Source organism: Neoarius graeffei, chromosome 2 (genome assembly GCF_027579695.1).
Source record: "Neoarius graeffei isolate fNeoGra1 chromosome 2, fNeoGra1.pri, whole genome shotgun sequence".
Taxonomy (NCBI): domain Eukaryota; kingdom Metazoa; phylum Chordata; class Actinopteri; order Siluriformes; family Ariidae; genus Neoarius; species Neoarius graeffei.
The window spans coordinates 56,158,083-56,179,944 of record NC_083570.1 but is presented as its reverse complement, the minus strand read 5'-3'; the positions used below and the strand labels follow the sequence as shown (position 1 = coordinate 56,179,944).

At 41.1% G+C, this 21,862-nt stretch overlaps 1 protein-coding gene across 5 annotated transcripts in view; it reads left to right on the top strand.

Annotated features, from left to right (window-relative positions):
* pidd1 (p53-induced death domain protein 1) overlaps nucleotides 1-21,862 on the top strand; it is a 61,458-nt gene that overhangs the window by 11,703 nt on the left and 27,893 nt on the right. For all 5 annotated transcript variants that reach the window (XR_009654067.1, XM_060914466.1, XM_060914468.1 and 2 more), the window contains 5 exons: nucleotides 1,831-1,986; nucleotides 2,081-2,132; nucleotides 2,221-2,422; nucleotides 17,874-18,023; nucleotides 18,104-18,277. Coding sequence is in view for 4 of the 5 variants with exons in the window: in XM_060914466.1 (XP_060770449.1) it covers nucleotides 1,831-1,986; nucleotides 2,081-2,132; nucleotides 2,221-2,422; nucleotides 17,874-18,023; nucleotides 18,104-18,277 (734 nt within the window). In the remaining variant the exon portion in view is untranslated. The remainder of the gene's footprint in view (nucleotides 1-1,830; nucleotides 1,987-2,080; nucleotides 2,133-2,220; nucleotides 2,423-17,873; nucleotides 18,024-18,103; nucleotides 18,278-21,862) is intronic.

The following is a 21,862-nucleotide window of genomic DNA, read 5'->3' as shown; positions in this document are numbered from 1 at the left end:
AGTACAGGATATACTGGACTTTCAGCTCTGCTACCAAGGACAGGATAATGAGAACATGGTGGGAGAACATCTGGGTGCTGCTTCCTGAAAGTGATTTCCAAATTAAGTGTAAATTTTGAAAACAGTACTCCTTTCTAAATCTTTTGTGTTCATTTTTGTAAAAATATATGCTAGTTTTCATTCATGTACTTTTCTGGCTTGACGTGAATGAAAAGATACAAATTCGCCAATTTTCTCAACGAGAGTAGGTAAATTCTAAAATACCAATGTCCTGGTTACAAAAGTAAAGTTTGAAAGGCATAATAGCCATTTTCTATACTTTTGAGGCATAGTCCAGGAACCATAATTGTTACATACAGTGGTGCTTGACAGTTTGTGAACCCTTTAGAATTTTCTATATTTCTGCATAAATATGACCTAAAACATCATCAGATTTTCACACAAGTCCTAAAAGGAGATAAAGAGAACCCAGTTAAACAAATGAGACAAAAATATTATACTTGGTCATTTATTTATTGAGGAAAATGATCCAATATTACGTATCTGTGAGTGGCGAAAGTATGTGAACCTCTAGGATTAGCAGTTAATTTGAAGGTGATATTAGAGTCAGGGGTTTTCAATCAGTGGGATGACAGTCACGTGTGAGTGGGCACCCTGTTTTATCAAAGTCTGATCTTCACAACACGTTTGATGCTCATCAGGCTGGAAAAGGTTACAAAACCATCTCTAAAGAGTTTGGACTCCACCAATCCACAGTCAGACAGATTGTGTACAAATGGAGGAAATTCAAGACCATTGTTACTCTCCCCAGGAGTGGTCGACCAACAAGGATCACTCCAAGAGCAAGGCGTGTAGTAGTCGGCGAGGTCACAAAGGACCCCAGGGTAACTTCTAAGCAACCGAAGGCCTCTCTCACATTGGCTAATGTTCATGAGTCCACCATCAGGAGAACACTGAACAACAATGGTGTGCATGGCAGGGTTGCAAGGAGAAAGCCACTGCTCTCCAAAAAGAAGATTGCTGCTTGTCTGCAGTTTGCTAAAGATCACGTGGACAAGCCAGAAGGCTATTGGAAAAATGTTTTGTGGACGGATGAGACCAAAATAGAACTTTTTGGTTTAAATGAGAAGCATTATGTTTGGAGAAAGGAAAACACTGCATTCCAGCATAAGAACCTTATCCCATCTGTGAAACATGGTGGTGGTAGTATCATGGTTTGGGCCTGTTTTGCTGCATCTGGGCCAGGACGGCTTGCCATCATTGATGGAACAATGAATTCTGAATTATACCAGTGAATTCTAAAGGAAAATGTCAGGACATCTGTCCATGAACTGAATCTCAAGAGAAGGTGGGTCATGCAGCAAGACAACGACCCTAAGCACACAAGTCGTTCTACCAAAGAATGGTTAAAGAAGAATAAAGTTAATGTTTTGGAATGGCCAAGTCAAAGTCCTGACCTTAATCCAATCGAAAGCAAAAGTTTACATACTTTTGCCACTCACATATGTATTATTGGATCATTTTCCTCAATAAATAAATGACCAAGTATAATATTTTTGGCTCATTTGTTTAACTGGGTTCTCTTTATCTACTTTAGGACTTGTGTGACAATCTGATGTTGTTTTAGGTCATATTTATGCAGAAATATAGAAAATTCTAAAGGGTTCACAAACTTTGAAGCACGATTATAGTGTTATTTGTCCCTGAATACACAAAGCTTTCTGATAAATCTTTGTCGTTATTTAAACATAAGATGATGATGGTCATTATGGAGCCAAAGGGTGGAAACAAAAAATGATTGTCTTAATCCCACATTTTTGTCCTGCTTAGGTTCTTTACACTCTTTGAGGGTCCTTGCAATCCACAGTAATGAGTTGCGGAGCATCCCGGAGTCTCTGAGAGCCCTCCCTGAGCTAAAACTGGACGTGAGAAATAACCCACTGGGGCGACCCCCGACCCCACCGCCACTGCCTCCTGCACCAGCAGGTTGTGCAAAGTTTAACTCTAACCATGTTACATATACTATAGTCAATTTCCTTTTTAATAAAACATACTGATTATGATCGTGTGTCCCCCACAGCTCAGGCTGACTCTGCAATACCAGAATTACACCTTGCCTTCAACCAACACAAGTAACTTAAACACCACAACGTTTAAAGCCGTTTTGTATTTGAAACACTCGATATAGTGATAGTCTGCTCTTCTTTTTGATTCTCACAGGTTTTCAGTGTCTCCTGCTGGATGTCATGTGTTTCTTCCCGGTGGAGGCGAGCTCTTATTTCCACAGGGCTGCGTTAAGGGTTTTACGCAGTTCAAATGGGCCGAAAGAAAAGCAGACAGGAAGTGGATATGGCTTGAGGAGCATGATTTCCTGCTAAGTCATCCTTTGGAACTGCTTCCGCACGGTGTTAGATTTGATAAGGTGAAATGAAATGACAGGTTTTGTTATTTAGGATGCAGTGCTGCAGCACAGCAACCTATGGGCTCCCCTAGGGGAGCCCATAGGTTGCAGTGCAAAGCACTGCAACTATTGTTCTTCTACGTGTTTCTTTTTATTATTATTATTTTTATTTTTATTATTCCTACGCAAATTTTGATTTCGAATAACTCAATAACCGTACGTCGCACACAGACAAACAATATATCAAAACGTGCGGCTCGATCGGACTCGCTATGCTATTACTTTTCTCTATAGATTGCGATTTTTTCGCGACGTAGTCGCGAAAAAATCGCCCAAAAAAACCCCATTCATTTCTATGGAATTAATTGAAAAAAAAGCACTTTTTCAACGTTTTTCAAACATCCGCTGCTCTGGCATGCTTTCACCTAGAGACGTGATTCAAACTCTAAAACGTAGGAAAACTTCTCCTCTGTGGATCTGGCATTAAACTTTTCTGCTAGGTTCTACACTTTCGGATCAGTCCCGGCTCAACCGCCATGTGGTTTCTGGGAGAAAATCCGGCTTTTGAATGGGTGTCTATTGCGTTACACACCAGTGAAGGTCATTATCTTAGAGTGTAGACAGTTTGAAAAAAAAGGTCAAACTTTCTCGCTTAAACTCTGTTTTCAGCCACAAATTTCACTCTACAGACATGATTTTCTCAAAAGTAGTAGGAAAACTTGTCCTGATTCACACAATGTGTCTACCTAAACGATAGGATTTACGGTTTTTGAATGACAAGCCTCAAAGTGAGGAGAGCACAGGTGAGCGGCCTCATTGACTCCCAGTATAAACGTTGCTGAAAAGTCACTCGTTTTTAACTCCCTGTAGCGTCCTCATTTTTAACAATACAAACAAAAAAATACATCATTTTATTCAGGAAACCCTTCTAGCGCTCACTGTGAAAGAATTTTGTGAATAGCTGCTTCCGTTGTCGAGTTATTTGTCATTGTTCGAGGCCTGTCCCTTAGCAAAATTCAGCAGACACCTGACAAACTCTTGTGTGTGTTTTTTAACCTGCTCAGGCCCTTTACCATGCCGACTGGCTTCAGTAAGCGAGCACAGAGGGGAGGGGCCGGCTGTCTCAAGCACACACATGAATCATGGCATTGTAGCTTCATAGCAGGTCACACAACCGTACGTCGCACACAGACAAACAATATATCAAAACGTGCGGCTTGATTGGACTCGCTATGCTATTACTTTTCTCTACAGAATACGATTTTTTCGCGACGTAGTCGCGAAAAAATCGTCTCAAAAAACCCCATTCATTTCGATGGAATTAATTGAAAAAAAAGCACTTTTCCAACGTTTTTCAAACATCCGCTGCTCTGGCATGCTTTCACCTAGAGGCATGATTCAAACTCTAAAACGTAGGAAAACTTCTCCTCTGTGGATCTGGCATTCAACTTTTCTGCTAGGTTCTACACTTTCGGATCAGTCCCGGGTCAAACGCCATGTGGTTTCTGGGAAAAAATCCGGCTTTTGAATGGGTGTCTATTGCGTTACACACCAGTGGACCTCGTTAAGGTCAGAGTGGAGAGACGTTCAAAAAAAAGGTCAAACTTTCTCGCTTAAACTGTGTTTTCATCCACAAATTTCACTCTACAGACATGATTTTCTCAAAAGTAGTAGGAAAACTTGTCCTGATTCACACAATGTGTCTACCTAAACGATAGGATTTACGGTTTTTGAATGACAAGCGTCAAACTGAGGACAGGGCAGCTGACAGGCTTCATTGAAACCCATTGTAAACTTGAGAGAAAAGTCACTCGTTTTTAAATCGCTCTAGTGTCGTTATTTTTAAGAGTACAAACAAAAAAATACATAATTTTATTCAGGAGACCCTTCTAGCGCTCACTGTGAAAGAATTTTGTGAATAGCTGCTTCCGTTGTCGAGTTATTTGTCATTGTTCGAGGTCTGGTCTGTAGTAAAACACAGCCCAAAATTCAAGACCTTGTGTGTTTTAGCTCATTGACATGCATTATAAACGGGATAGAAAAGTCACTCGTTTTTAAATCGCTCTAGTGTCGTTATTTTTAAGAGTACAAACAAAAAAATACATAATTTTATTCAGGAGACCCTTCTAGCGCTCACTGTGAAAGAATTTTGTGAATAGCTGCTTCCGTTGTCGAGTTATTTGTCATTGTTCGAGGTCTGGTCTGTAGTAAAACACAGCACAATATTCAAGACCTTGTGTTTCTTAGCTCATTGACTCACATTATAAACGTGAGTGAAAAGTCACTCGTTTTTAAATCGCTCTAGTGTCGTTATTTTTAAGAGTACAAACAAAAAAATACATCATTTTATTCAGGAGACCCTTCTAGCGCTCAGTGTGAAAGAATTTTGTGAATAGCTGCTTCCGTTGTCGAGTTATTTGTCATTGTTCGAGGCCTGGTCCTTCATAAAAAAAACAGTAGAAAACTCCAGCCCTTGTGTGTCAGCCTCACCTTAGCCGCCCACTTTATTAGGAACACATCTGTTCGTACATACAAACTACAAACACTCTTCTTAGAGTTTAGAGTTTATTTTATTTTTAAAAGGGACAGTGCACAAATTAAACATTATCCTTGTGTTAAGGACAGATGTCTGTCCCAGGTTATAGCAGTACATGCTAATTTCCGCCTGTAGTCACTTTGGTCATACTCTTGAATAGGTCTTCTTCATGATGGCTGCTGTCTCGAGCACACACACGATCATTGCATTGAAACAACATTGCGGGTCACACATTCACGGCCAGCGAACATGCGTGAGCGAATTGCTTCGCGCACTGCATCCTCTCACAATTTCCCCCGGGGAATTGTCCGGTCTAGTTAGGATGCAGTGCTGCAGCACAGCAACCTATGGGCTCCCCTAGGGGAGCCCATAGGTTGCAGTGCAAAGCACTGCAACTATTGTTCTTCTACGTATTTCTTCTTCTTCTTCTTATTATTATTATTCCTACGCAAATTTTGATTTCGAATACCTCAATAACCGTACGTCGCACACAGACAAACAATACATCAAAACGTGCGGCTCGATCGGACTCGCTATGCTATTACTTTTCTCTACAGTTTACGATTTTTTCGCGACGTAGTCGCGAAAAAATCGCCCCAAAAAACCCCATTCATTTCTATGGAATTAATTGAAAAAAAAGCACTTTTTCAACGTTTTTCAAACATCCTTTGCTCTGGCATGCTTTCACCTAGAGACATGATTCAAACTCTAAAACGTAGGAAAACTTCTCCTCTGTGGATCTGGCATTCAACTTTTCTGCTAGGTTTTACACTTTCGGATCAGGCCCGGTTCAAACGCCATGTGGTTTCTGGGAGAAAATCCGGCTTTTGAATGGGTGTCTATTGCGTTACACACCAGTGAGGGTCGTTAACTTAGAGTGTAGGCGGCTTCAAAAAAAAGCTCAAACTTTCTCGCTTAAACCGTGTTTTCATCCACAAATTTCACTCTACAGACATGATTTTCTCAAAAGTAGTAGGAAAACTTGTCCTGATTCACACAATGTGTCTACCTAAACGGTAGGATTTACGGTTTTTGAATGACAAGCCTCAAAGTGAGGAGAGCACAGGTGAGCGGCCTCATTGACTCCCAGTATAAACGTTGCTGAAAAGTCACTCGTTTTTAACTCCCTGTAGCGTCCTCATTTTTAACAATACAAACAAAAAAATACATCATTTTATTCAGGAGACCCTTCTAGCGCTCACTGTGAAAGAATTTTGTGAATAGCTGCTTCCGTTGTCGAGTTATTTGTCATTGTTCGAGGCCTGGTCCTTCATAAAAAAAACAGTAGAAAACTCCAGCCCTTGTGTGTCAGCCTCACCTTAGCCGCCCACTTTATTAGGAACACTTCTGTTCGTACATACAAACTACAAACACTCTTCTTAGAGTTTAGAGTTTATTTTATTTTTAAAAGGGACAGTGCACAAATTCAACATTATCCTTGTGTTAAGGACAGATGTCTGTCCCAGGTTATAGCAGTACATGTGAGCGGCCTCATTGACTCCCAGTATAAACGTTGCTGAAAAGTCACTCGTTTTTAACTCCCTGTAGCGTCCTCATTTTTAACAATACAAACAAAAAAATACATCATTTTATTCAGGAGACCCTTCTAGCGCTCACTGTGAAAGAATTTTGTGAATAGCTGCTTCCGTTGTCGAGTTATTTGTCATTGTTCGAGGCCTGGTCCATAGCAATTTACAGCAGACACCTGACATAATCTTGTGTGTGTTTCTTAACTCTCCTGTTCAGGCCCATCACCATGCCAATTGGGGCCAGTGACGGGGCAGAGGGAAAAGCTGTCTCAAGAACACACACATCATGCTCAAAATTTCAAACTTAAACTGTTTTCAGCCACAAATTTCACACTACAGACATAATTTTCTCAAAAGTAGTAGTCACACTTGTCCCAAAAAAAACCCATTCATTTCTATGGAATTAATTGGAAAAAAAGCACTTTTTCAACGTTTTTCAAACGTCTGCTGCTCTGGCATGCTTTAACCTAGAGACGTGATTCAAACTCTAAAACGTAGGAAAACTTCTCCTCTGTGGATCTGGCATTCAACTTTTCTGCAAGGTTCTACACTTTCGGATCAGGCCCGGCTCAAACACGATGTGAGTTCTGGGAGAAAATCCGGCTTTTGAATGGGTGTCTATTGCGTTACACACCAGTGATGGTCGTTAATCTTAGAGTGTAGGCGGCTTCAAAAAAAAGCTCAAACTTTCTCGCTTAAACCGTGTTTTCAGCCACAAATTTCACTCTACAGACATGATTTTCTCAAAAGTAGTAGGAAAACTTGTCCTGATTCACACAATGTGTCTACCTAAACGATAGGATTTACGGTTTTCGAATGACAAGCCTCAAAGTGAGGAGAGCACAGGTGAGCGGCCTCATTGACTCCCAGTATAAACGTTGCTGAAAAGTCACTCGTTTTTAACTCCCTGTAGCGTCCTCATTTTTAACAATACAAACAAAAAAATACATCATTTTATTCAGGAGACCCTTCTAGCGCTCACTGTGAAAGAATTTTGTGAATAGCTGCTTCCGTTGTCGAGTTATTTGTCATTGTTCGAGGCCTGGTCCTTCATAAAAAAAACAGTAGAAAACTCCAGCCCTTGTGTGTCAGCCTCACCTTAGCCGCCCACATTATTAGGAACACTTCTGTTCGTACATACAAACTACAAACACTCTTCTTAGAGTTTAGAGTTTATTTTATTTTTAAACCGTGTTTTCAGCCACAAATTTCACTCTACAGACATGATTTTCTCAAAAGTAGTAGGAAAACTTGTCCTGATTCACACAATGTGTCTACCTAAACGATAGGATTTACGGTTTTTGAATGACAAGCCTCAAAGTGAGGCGAGCACAGGTGAGCGGCCTCATTGACTCCCAGTATAAACGTTGCTGAAAAGTCACTCGTTTTTAACTCCCTGTAGCGTCCTCATTTTTAACAATACAAACAAAAAAATACATCATTTTATTCAGGAGACCCTTCTAGCGCTCACTGTGAAAGAATTTTGTGAATAGCTGCTTCCGTTGTCGAGTTATTTGTCATTGTTCGAGGCCTGGTCCTTCATAAAAAAAACAGTAGAAAACTCCAGCCCTTGTGTGTCAGCCTCACCTTAGCCGCCCACTTTATTAGGAACACTTCTGTTCGTACATACAAACTACAAACACTCTTCTTAGAGTTTAGAGTTTATTTTATTTTTAAAAGGGACAGTGCACAAATTAAACATTATCCTTGTGTTAAGGACAGATGTCTGTCCCAGGTTATAGCAGTACATGCTAATTTCCGCCTGTAGTCACTTTGGTCATACTCTTGAATAGGTCTTCTTCATGATGGCTGCTGTCTCGAGCACACACACGATCATTGCATTGAAACATCATTGCGGGTCACACGTTCACGGCCAGCGAACGTGCGTGAGCGAATTGCTTCGCGCACTGCATCCTCTCACAATTTCCCCCGGGGAATTGTCCGGTCTAGTTAGGATGCAGTGCTGCAGCACAGCAACCTATGGGCTCCCCTAGGGGAGCCCATAGGTTGCAGTGCAAAGCACTGCAACTATTGTTCTTCTACGTATTTCTTCTTCTTCTTCTTCTTCTTCTTCCTCCTACGCAAATTTTGATTTCGAATAACTCAAGAACCGTACGTCGCACACAGACAAACAATATATCAAAACGTGCGGCTCGATCGGACTCGCTATGCTATTACTTTTCTCTATAGAATACGATTTTTTCGCGACGTAGTCGCGAAAAAATCGCCCCAAAAAACCCCATTCATTTCTATGGAATTAATTGAAAAAAAAGCACTTTTTCAATGTTTTTCAAACATCCACTGCTCTGGCATGCTTTCACCTAGAGACATGATTCAAACTCTAAAACGTAGGAAAACTTCTCCTCTGTGGATCTGGCATTCAACTTTTCTGCTAGGTTTTACACTTTCGGATCAGGCCCGGTTCAAACGCCATGTGGTTTCTGGGAGAAAATCCGGCTTTTGAATGGGTGTCTATTGCGTTACACACCAGTGAAGGTCATTATCTTAGAGTGTAGACAGTTTGAAAAAAAAGGTCAAACTTTCTCGCTTAAACTCTGTTTTCAGCCACAAATTTCACTCTACAGACATGATTTTCTCAAAAGTAGTAGGAAAACTTGTCCTGATTCACACAATGTGTCTACCTACACGATAGGATTTACGGTTTTTGAATGACAAGCCTCAAAGTGAGGAGAGCACAGGTGAGCGGCCTCATTGACTCCCAGTATAAACGTTGCTGAAAAGTCACTCGTTTTTAACTCCCTGTAGCGTCCTCATTTTTAACAATACAAACAAAAAAATACATCATTTTATTCAGGAGACCCTTCTAGCGCTCACTGTGAAAGAATTTTGTGAATAGCTGCTTCCGTTGTCGAGTTATTTGTCATTGTTCGAGGCCTGGTCCTTCATAAAAAAAACAGTAGAAAACTCCAGCCCTTGTGTGTCAGCCTCACCTTAGCCGCCCACTTTATTAGGAACACTTCTGTTCGTACATACAAACTACAAACACTCTTCTTAGAGTTTAGAGTTTATTTTATTTTTAAAAGGGACAGTGCACAAATTAAACATTATCCTTGTGTTAAGGACAGATGTCTGTCCCAGGTTATAGCAGTACATGCTAATTTCCGCCTGTAGTCACTTTGGTCATACTCTTGAATAGGTCTTCTTCATGACGGCTGCTGTCTCGAGCACACACACGATCATTGCATTGAAACATCATTGCGGGTCACACATTCACGGCCAGCGAACATGCGTGAGCGAATTGCTTCGCGCACTGCATCCTCTCACAATTTCCCCCGGGGAATTGTCCGGTCTAGTTAGGATGCAGTGCTGCAGCACAGCAACCTATGGGCTCCCCTAGGGGAGCCCATAGGTTGCAGTGCAAAGCACTGCAACTATTGTTCTTCTACGTGTTTCTTTTTATTATTATTATTTTTATTTTTATTTTTATTATTCCTACGCAAATTTTGATTTCGAATAACTCAATAACCGTACGTCGCACACAGACAAACAATATATCAAAACGTGCGGCTCGATCGGACTCGCTATGCTATTACTTTTCTCTATAGATTGCGATTTTTTCGCGACGTAGTCGCGAAAAAATCGCCCAAAAAAACCCCATTCATTTCTATGGAATTAATTGAAAAAAAAGCACTTTTTCAACGTTTTTCAAACATCCGCTGCTCTGGCATGCTTTCACCTAGAGACGTGATTCAAACTCTAAAACGTAGGAAAACTTCTCCTCTGTGGATCTGGCATTAAACTTTTCTGCTAGGTTCTACACTTTCGGATCAGTCCCGGCTCAACCGCCATGTGGTTTCTGGGAGAAAATCCGGCTTTTGAATGGGTGTCTATTGCGTTACACACCAGTGAAGGTCATTATCTTAGAGTGTAGACAGTTTGAAAAAAAAGGTCAAACTTTCTCGCTTAAACTCTGTTTTCAGCCACAAATTTCACTCTACAGACATGATTTTCTCAAAAGTAGTAGGAAAACTTGTCCTGATTCACACAATGTGTCTACCTAAACGATAGGATTTACGGTTTTTGAATGACAAGCCTCAAAGTGAGGAGAGCACAGGTGAGCGGCCTCATTGACTCCCAGTATAAACGTTGCTGAAAAGTCACTCGTTTTTAACTCCCTGTAGCGTCCTCATTTTTAACAATACAAACAAAAAAATACATCATTTTATTCAGGAGACCCTTCTAGCGCTCACTGTGAAAGAATTTTGTGAATAGCTGCTTCCGTTGTCGAGTTATTTGTCATTGTTCGAGGTCTGGTCTGTAGTAAAACACAGCCCAAAATTCAAGACCTTGTGTGTTTTAGCTCATTGACATGCATTATAAACGGGATAGAAAAGTCACTCGTTTTTAAATCGCTCTAGTGTCGTTATTTTTAAGAGTACAAACAAAAAAATACATAATTTTATTCAGGAGACCCTTCTAGCGCTCACTGTGAAAGAATTTTGTGAATAGCTGCTTCCGTTGTCGAGTTATTTGTCATTGTTCGAGGTCTGGTCTGTAGTAAAACACAGCACAATATTCAAGACCTTGTGTTTCTTAGCTCATTGACTCACATTATAAACGTGAGTGAAAAGTCACTCGTTTTTAAATCGCTCTAGTGTCGTTATTTTTAAGAGTACAAACAAAAAAATACATCATTTTATTCAGGAGACCCTTCTAGCGCTCAGTGTGAAAGAATTTTGTGAATAGCTGCTTCCGTTGTCGAGTTATTTGTCATTGTTCGAGGTCTGGTCCGTAGTAAAACACAGCACAATATTCAAGACCTTGTGTGTCTTAGGTCATTGACACACATTATAAACATGAGTGAAAAGTCACTCGTTTTTAAATCGCTCTAGTGTCGTTATTTTAAAGAGTACAAACAAAAAAATACATCATTTTATTCAGGAGACCCTTCTAGCGCTCAGTGTGAAAGAATTTTGTGAATAGCTGCTTCCGTTGTCGAGTTATTTGTCATTGTTCGAGGTCTGGTCCGTAGTAAAACACAGCACAATATTCAAGACCTTGTGTTTCTTAGCTCATTGACTCACATTATAAACGTGAGTGAAAAGTCACTCGTATTTAAATCGCTCTAGTGTCGTTATTTTTAAGAGTACAAACAAAAAATTACATCATTTTATTCAGGAGACCTTTCTAGCGCTCACTGTGAAAGAATTTTGTGAATAGCTGCTTCCGTTGTCGAGTTATTTGTCATTGTTCGAGGCCTGGTCCTTCATAAAAAAAACAGTAGAAAACTCCAGCCCTTGTGTGTCAGCCTCACCTTAGCCGCCCACTTTATTAGGAACACTTCTGTTCGTACATACAAACTACAAACACTCTTCTTAGAGTTTAGAGTTTATTTTATTTTTAAAAGTGACAGTGCACAAATTAAACATTATCCTTGTGTTAAGGACAGATGTCTGTCCCAGGTTATAGCAGTACATGCTAATTTCCGCCTGTAGTCACTTTGGTCATACTCTTGAATAGGTCTTCTTCATGATGGCTGCTGTCTCGAGCACACACACGATCATTGCATTGAAACATCATTGCGGGTCACACGTTCACGGCCAGCGAACATGCGTGAGCGAATTGCTTCGCGCACTGCATCCTCTCACAATTTCCCCCGGGGAATTGTCCGGTCTAGTGTTATATTTGTTACTCTTCCTACACAAATTTTGATTTCGAGTAACACAATAACCGTACGTCGCACACAGACAAACAATGTATCAAAACGTGCGGCTCGATCGGACTCGCTATGCTATTACTTTTCTCTATAGAATACGATTTTTTCGCGACGTAGTCGCGAAAAAATCGTCCAAAAAAACCCCATTCATTTCTATGGAATTAATTGAAAAAAAAGCACTTTTTCAATGTTTTTCAAACATCCACTGCTCTGGCATGCTTTCACCTAGAGACATGATTCAAACTCTAAAACGTAGGAAAACTTCTCCTCTGTGGATCTGGCATTCAACTTTTCTGCTAGGTTTTACACTTTCGGATCAGGCCCGGTTCAAACGCCATGTGGTTTCTGGGAGAAAATCCGGCTTTTGAATGGGTGTCTATTGCGTTACACACCAGTGAGGGTCGTTAAGCTTAGAGTGTAGGCGGCTTCAAAAAAAAGCTCAAACTTTCTCGCTTAAACCGTGTTTTCAGCCACAAATTTCACTCTACAGACATGATTTTCTCAAAAGTAGTAGGAAAACTTGTCCTGATTCACACAATGTGTCTACCTAAACGATAGGATTTACGGTTTTCGAATGACAAGCCTCAAAGTGAGGAGAGCACAGGTGAGCGGCCTCATTGACTCCCAGTATAAACGTTGCTGAAAAGTCACTCGTTTTTAACTCCCTGTAGCGTCCTCATTTTTAACAATACAAACAAAAAAATACATCATTTTATTCAGGAGACCCTTCTAGCGCTCACTGTGAAAGAATTTTGTGAATAGCTGCTTTCGTTGTCGAGTTATTTGTGATTGTTCGAGGCCTACTCCTTAGCAAAACACAGCAGACAGACACCTGACAAAATCTTGTGTGTGTATCTTAACCTGCTCAGGCCCTTCACCATGCCGACTGGATTCAGTAAGCGAGCACAGAGGGGAGGGGCCGGCTGTCTCAAGCACACACATAAATCATGGTATTGTAGCTTCATAGCAGGTCACACAACCGTACGTCGCACACAGACAAACAATATATCAAAACGTGCGGCTCGATTGGACTCGCTATGCTATTAATTTTCTCTACAGAGTGTAGACAGTTTGAAAAAAAAAGCTCAAACTTTCTCGCTTAAACTGTGTTTTCACCCACAAATTTCACTCTACAGACATGATTTTCTCAAAAGTAGTAGGAAAACTTGTCCTGATTCACACAATGTGTCTACCTAAACGATAGGATTTACACTTTTTGAATGACAAGCCTCAAACTGAGAGGAGGGCAGCCGACAGGCCTCACCTTAGCCGCCCACTTTATTAGGAACACTTCTGTTCGTACATACAACCTACAAACACTCTTCTTAGAGTTTAGAGTTTATTTTATTTTTAAAAGGGACAGTGCACAAATTAAACATTATCCTTGTGTTAAGGACAGATGTCTGTCCCAGGTTATAGCAGTACATGCTAATTTCCGCCTGTAGTCACTTTGGTCATACTCTTGAATAGGTCTTCTTCATGATGGCTGCTGTCTCGAGCACACACACAATGATTGCATTGAAACATCATTGCGGGTCACACATTCACGGCCAGCGAACATGCGTGACCGAATTGCTTCGCGCACTGCATCCTCTCACAATTTCCCCCGGGGAATTGTCCGGTCTAGTGTTATATTTGTTACTCTTCCAACACAAATTTTGATTTCGAGTAACACAATAACCGTACGTCGCACACAGACAAACAATGTATCAAAACGTGCGGCTCGATCGGACTCGCTATGCTATTACTTTTCTCTATAGAATACGATTTTTTCGCGACGTAGTCGCGAAAAAATCATCCAAAAAAACCCCATTCATTTCTATGGAATTAATTGAAAAAAAAGCACTTTTTCAATGTTTTTCAAACATCCACTGCTCTGGCATGCTTTCACCTAGAGACATGATTCAAACTCTAAAACGTAGGAAAACTTCTCCTCTGTGGATCTGGCATTCAACTTTTCTGCTAGGTTTTACACTTTCGGATCAGGCCCGGTTCAAACGCCATGTGGTTTCTGGGAGAAAATCCGGCTTTTGAATGGGTGTCTATTGCGTTACACACCAGTGAGGGTCGTTAAGCTTAGAGTGTAGGCGGCTTCAAAAAAAAGCTCAAACTTTCTCGCTTAAACCATGTTTTCAGCCACAAATTTCACTCTACAGACATGATTTTCTCAAAAGTAGTAGGAAAACGTGTCCTGATTCACACAATGTGTCTACCTAAACGATAGGATTTACGGTTTTTGAATGACAAGCCTCAAAGTGAGGAGAGCACAGGTGAGCGGCCTCATTGACTCCCAGTATAAACGTTGCTGAAAAGTCACTCGTTTTTAACTCCCTGTAGCGTCCTCATTTTTAACAATACAAACAAAAAAATACATCATTTTATTCAGGAGACCCTTCTAGCGCTCACTGTGAAAGAATTTTGTGAATAGCTGCTTTCGTTGTCGAGTTATTTGTGATTGTTCGAGGCCTACTCCTTAGCAAAACAGCAGACACCTGACGAAATCTTGTGTGTGTTTCTTAACTCTATTGTTCAGGCCCGTCACCATGCCAATTGGGGTCAGTGACGGGGCAGAGGGAAAAGCTGTCTCAAGCACACACACATCATGCTCAAAATTTCAAACTTAAACTGTTTTCAGCCACAAATTTCACACTACAGACATAATTTTCTCAAAAGTAGTAGTCACACTTGTCCCAAAAAAACCCCATTCATTTCTATGGAATTAATTGGAAAAAAAAAGCACTTTTTCAAACATCCGCTGCTCTGAGAAACTGAGAGGAGGGCAGCCGACAGGCCTCACCTTAGCCGCCCACTTTATTAGGAACACTTCTGTTCGTACATACAAACTACAAACACTCTTCTTAGAGTTTATTTTATTTTTAAAAGGGACAGTGCACAAATTAAACATTATCCTTGTGGTAAGGACAGATGTCTGTCCCAGGTTATAGCAGTACATGCTAATTTCCGCCTGTAGTCACTTTGTTCATGCTCTTGAATAGGTCTTCTTCATGATGGCTGCTGTCTCGAGCACACACACGATCATTGCATTGAAACATCATTGCGGGTCACACATTCACGGCCAGCAAACATGCGTGAGCGAATTGCTTCGCGCACTGCATCCTCTCACAATTTCCCCCGGGGAATTGTCCGGTCTAGTGTTATATTTGTTACTCTTCCTACGCAAATTTCGATTTCGATTAACTCAATAACCGTACGTTGCACACAGACAAACAATATATCAAAACGTGCGGCTCGATCGGACTCGCTATGCTATTACTTTTCTCTATAGAAAACGATTTTTTCGCGACGTAGTCGCGAAAAAATCGTCCAAAAAAACCCCATTCATTTCTATGGAATTAATTTGAAAAAAAGCACTTTTTCAACGTTTTTCAAACATCCGCTGCTCTGGCATGCTTTCACCTAGAGACGTGATTCAAACTCTAAAACGTAGGAAAACTTCTCCTCTGTGGATCTGGCATTAAACTTTTCTGCTAGGTCTACACTTTCGGATCAGTCCCGGGTCAAACGCCATGTGGTTTCTGGGAGAAAATCCGGCTTTTGAATGGGTGTCTATTGCGTTACACACCAGTGAGGGTCTTTAAGCTTAGAGTGTAGGCGGCTTCAAAAAAAAGGTCAAACTTTCTCGCTTAAACCGTGTTTTCAGCCACAAATTTCACTCTACAGACATGATTTTCTCAAAAGTAGTAGGAAAACTTGTCCTGATTCACACAATGTGTCTACCTAAATGATAGGATTTACGGTTTTTGAATGACAAGCCTCAAAGTGAGGAGAGCACAGGTGAGCGGCCTCATTGACTCCCAGTATAAACGTTGCTGAAAAGTCACTCGTTTTTAACTCCCTGTAGCGTCCTCATTTTTAACAATACAAACAAAACAATACATCATTTTATTCAGGAGACCCTTCTAGCGCTCACTGTGAAAGAATTTTGTGAATAGCTGCTTCCGTTGTCGAGTTATTTGTCATTGTTCGAGGCCTGGTCCTTCATAAAAAAAACAGTAGAAAACTCCAGCCCTTGTGTGTCAGCCTCACCTTAGCCGCCCACTTTATTAGGAACACTTCTGTTCGTACATACAAACTACAAACACTCTTCTTAGAGTTTAGAGTTTATTTTATTTTTAAAATGGACAGTGCACAAATTAAACATTATCCTTGTGGTAAGGACAGATGTCTGTCCCAGGTTATAGCAGTACATGCTAATTTCCGCCTGTAGTCACTTTGGTTATACTCTTGAATAGGTCTTCTTCATGACGGCTGCTGTCTCGAGCACACACACGATCATTGCATTGAAACATCATTGCGGGTCACACATTCACGGCCAGCGAACATGCGTGAGCGAATTGCTTCGCGCACTGCATCCTCTCACAATTTCCCCCGGGGAATTGTCCGGTCTAGTTCCTTTTGCACTACGTTCAGACTGCAACCTGAAACGACCCATATCCGATTTGTTGTGAAATCCGATTTTTTTGTTAGGCCGTTCGCATTACCAATTATATGAGACTTGTATGCGATCTCCGATATGAACGGAAAACGACCCAAAAGTGTCCCGCATGCGCAAATTGACACGTAATAAGCACATCTACGTCATACGCAAACAAAAAAAAGCGCACTCTTCAAGTTTAATGATTTCTTTTTTTTGTTTGTTTGTTTAATTATCTGGTTAGTGTTAAAGTGTGAGGTCTCGTGTGTGTTTTTGTTTCTGAACTGAAATGAAAACGTGTAGCCTGGTAACGAGGGTTGACTCCTAAATGTCTCTCTAATTTCTATATAAGTGCACTACATGTTACTAGGAAGTAATGGATTTTTAAACTCTATATAGTGCACTCGAGCTTCAGTAGGCAGTCATTTGGGATACGGCCGCTGTATTACCAAACTCTTAATTCAGGCTTAATAATTTGCACATATTTATTTCGTCATATTAATAAACTTTTTCTACATTTTTATAAATATTTATTTAGATTGTTTATAGCCAGCTGAATTCTGCAACTTCTCTCAGCGCTGGCTCAAGGTGCAGAAACACCAGTGCAGTTTGCTATGGAGATGAGGCGAGACCTGGCGATGTGGTTTTTGTGGCGGCGGCGGAACTCACACAATAATCTGATTAATGTGGGCAGCAGACTAATGAGACCGAAGGTGTCAAATTACTGGAAATTTCCAGAACAATCTTATAATCTTGTAATACAGGATGGTTTAAGTTATAAATCAGTTATAGAAACTGTTTTATTTAATCAGGCTAACAGATCAACATCCAGGTCCCTACCAAATCCACCATTAGCTTGATCAATTCTATAAAAGTCTATTTAAATTCTGAAAACTGTACAAATGTTGTTGTTTTCCACCAAAGAGGCGGGATTAGCCAACGCAGAATAGTGACGTTTGTCTCTTGTTGATGACGTGTAGGTCGCATGAATGCGACCTGTCCGGTCAGACTGCAGTCGCATGTGAAAATATCGGATATGCATCGGATTTAGGACCACATATCCAAGCGGCCTGGGTCGCATGTGAAAAAAATCGGATCTGTGTCGTTCAGATTGTCAATAACAAATCGGATACAGGTCGCGTATGGGCAAAAAAATCGGATATGGGTCGTTTCAGGGTGCAGTCTGAACGTAGTCATGGAGAATGATGAGTGCAACAAATTCTTAGATACTGCTCGTTCTTATAAAGCAGGATCAGATGCTTAATTATGATTTCTTTTCTTTCTGTCTTTCCCAGCCTGTAGAAGTGTGCATTCCATACCACAGGACTCGTAAAGGGGAGGTGATTGTGCGCAGGTATGACGGTCACTCCTGGAGTACACTGCCCACTCAGACCAGAAGAGGGAGCCACAGGCACAGCTGTAGACCACGGGGCCGACCTGCACGGGTAACACAGATCACTAAATATTCTCTAACCTACATAAAAAGAACCCATAATGATATTTTATTTGTTGTGTGTGTGTGTAGCTGGCGTGCTGCACTGTGGTGCACTTCTCCTGGTTTGTAGCTGTCTCTTGTCCTGTTAGAGACCATTGCTCGGTGTTGCCAGAAGGAGCGCTGCTGGTCTCTCGCTTTGACCCTGGGATCAAACTCACTTTTCCTCCGAACTGCACAACACATGCGCGCACAGTCACACTGCAGGTACGTGCCTTGGTTAAACAGAATCCTTTCTGGGGACTGATCTATTTTAACCGTAAATTATAATAATTTCTGTGTGTTCTTTATACAACTATAATTACTCTATCGACATTCACTGGATATGAGCAGTCGCGCGCTCTGATCGGCTGCTCTACTACTAGGATATCAGCTCGTCAAAGTCTACTTTATTGTCAATACTGCAAGATGTGCAGGACATACAGAAGATTGAAATTGCGTTACTCTCAAATCCATGATGCACATGGATTAAAGTTTTCCGTCGTGTGACGGATTTCCGTCAACTGAACTCTCCCAAGGCCAAATGTGAGGTCGGTGCTGATCAGAGGAGAATTAAAATGACAGGTGGTTGGGTAGAGATTGGGTTAGAACACTGATGTGTTGCAACACCATCAACTATCAGCAGGGTTTATTTAACTTTTTTGTTTTTGAGCCATGCTTTGTGTCGTTCATTTCCTATGTTTGATCATGTTTAAACGTTCGCTGTCTACGGTACGGCATTAAAAAAAACATGCGCTGTCAAAATTGGCAAAATACATTCCCATGTGCTTGGCGTGCTTGTGTCTGACCATTTCTGTTTTGTATTAAATTAAATTTTGCCAAAATGACTTAGTTCAAACCTGGACATATAGAAATAGACCATGTTAAAAAAAAATTAGACCTAAATTTATAGCTAACAAATCAGCAGACGCCCCAACAATTATTATTTTCGTTAGGCCAATGTGTAAGGTATGTTAGAACCGTGCCTTACAGCCTACGTTATATCACAATTTAAAGGACGTTTGAGGAGTTGGAGGCTGCGAGCGCAATGATGTTCCGACATACGCTAAACTTTATTCCCTGAAAATCATACACCAGCGTTCAATGCCCCAAACAGTCAAAATGTCTAGAAGACTACGGTTAAATAATAATCATAGCCTACTAAGTGAAATTACGTCAAAACATCTGTTTCTGGCCTATGAAATGATGGAGGAAAATGAGAACGAACGCAAAGTAGATAGCAGCCAACTTCACGTGATCTTTTAGGTAACTTAACACTCGTGTTGGCCACAATATTTCTCTTAATAAACTCTTGAATTGTTTTTGAAGTCGTATTCAACACAAAGTAAGGTCAAACCCCAATTTTAATTTAAGCGAAGATCCAAACTTTTTTCTGTATTGACGTCGAGCATAGAGGAGCATGTCATTCGGCTTTCAGTTTCGGCAGCATGGATGCGCTTTACATGAAAGAAGGCACTGATGTGTCTGCCATTGATAAAGGTGTAAAAAACAAGTGGAGGTGGGCTTGGCTGTACGAAATAGGTGCAAACGGAAAGCCATTTAGTTCATGGTGCAAAAAACTAAACATTCCAGGCGCTTGCATTTGTGTGGTTTGCCACAAAAAAATAATCTACGGAAGCAATGGAAAGAGAGTGCAATAAATTGAATATATTAATCCATTAATTAATTGATAATAAAGTTATCAGTACTAATTTAATCATTCTCAGAATTTCATTGAAATCCACCCATAACCCCCCCCCCCCCCCCCCCCCGTAGAATTTCATCGAAATCCACCCATAACACCCCCCCTCCTGTAAATTTTCAGTCAAATAATTTTTTTTTTGCTTTAATCCATGGATGCAGCAATAAACACTAAGCATAAAATATAGGACTAATACACACTAATCGTAAAGATTACGAGATATAAATATAAAAGTCTCTGATATTGACATAAGAACAATAAAGTGACATCGGCACCTAACAGATAAACATCTGTGGGTATGGCTAGTGGAATTATAGACAGTAGTGCAAATTGGATGAGCTTATAGACTGCCTAAAGTGATGTGTGTAACCAGTTCTTGATGATGGCAAAGTCTGGTATTGACTGGGGGGGGGAGTCGGGATCCTGAGTTTGTATATTGATTGGGAGGGATGCAGGATCCAGAGTTTGCGCGTGCAGGGGGCAAAAGGGGGCACAGAGCAGGGAAAGAGTTGAGCATCCTCAGCCCTGTATGCTTAGGTTTTTCACAAGGAGCACTTGTGCTCCTAAATGAAAAAAAAATAGGAGCACAGAAAAAAATTTAGGAGCACTACGAATTTCTTAAATGCCATTTTTATTATTATTAAAACATCACTTTTTTACACTTACAGAATTAAATGGGGAAGATGTAATAAGTGTAACCATTCATTTCAATTCAATTCATTCAGACAAATCATTGACCCATAACCTCCCGCACCCTCACACACACACACAATGTCCCGTTCCCATATTTTGTAATCTGGCCGCCTGCTACGCTTTGCTGAGTCCATCCAGCGGTCCACAGCAGGGCTTGGATCAAAGTCTTCCAGAGATGGTCCCTCCAGGCTGATTCTCATGAGGTCCTCAGTTGTGCTCACTGCTAGGCAGCTTCGTTTGCTGTTCTTAATTCGGTTTTGTGCGGAGAAACCCCTCTCACACTGGGCAGCTGAAATGGGCAGCACCAGCATCATGTGCACCAACTCCAGTATGTTCTAGGGGGATCAAGATAGGCCTTACTTATCTCATCTATAACCATCAATAATAGGAGGGCACTGTAGCATATAAATGCTCAACAGTGTTTGCTTACCTTATAATCCTCTCTGTATGGCTCCTTGGTAAGCATGGTCTCCCACAGGCCACTGTAGTGCTTGTCTTTGAAGTGTTGACTGACCAAGATCTTCAGTCCCTGCCACTCATTCTGAACAGCTGCCAGGTCACACCCTGATCTATGGAGATTAGCAAATTAGCAAATACCAAAAACATAATTGATTGCATTATAGTACAGCAGTGCAAAATATATTCTTACCTGCTGAGAGGCTCTCTGAAATGCGCCACCAATTCTGCCACGTCTTCATCACCAAACGTCAGAAGGCTGGCATGGTCATCAGGCCATGTGTCATGGTTGAAGACTTTGAAGGCCTGTACTGGGGTCCTGACATCAGCCCCATCGTCCAAAAGCCCACCAAACCGGTCTTTCAGTTCAGACACGCAGATGTTGATGGCTGATTCCACATGCTTCTTCAGCTGGGGGTGGGTGAAGTCAGCAAGACCTGTGAGATTCCCCTTCAGTGATATTCCCTTTGAGCGAGACAATCACACACAAAATTGTTTTAAGACAGCATGTTTCCAAAATGTTAAAATCCAAAACCTACAGTACACTAATAATAATATAGTGACTGATTCAAACACTTCTGCAGCCATGGCCAGATGCAGGGACTGTAACCAATATGCTGAAGTGTAATGTAAGTTCTGCTCTAAACATATTTCCCTAAAATCCCAACAAACTCATCCTAGTAACACACCTGGAATCTACACTCATCTTCCTCTCCATGCTGAGCAAGCATGGCCTGGATCTTCTCGAGCATGCCTCCTGACTTTGCCCTGGACTTAAATGCTTCCAGTCTGGTCACAGTCTTCTTCAGCTCTGACATTGCTTGGGGGAGGATCAGGTCTTTTCTCTGCAGGGTCAGGCTAAATGAAGACAGCTCCTCGAAGACGTCAGTGAGAAAATGGCAGAATACACAAAAAAGTGCACTCTCCATCCCTCTCTTTACCTATGTGGTAGTGAGTAGATC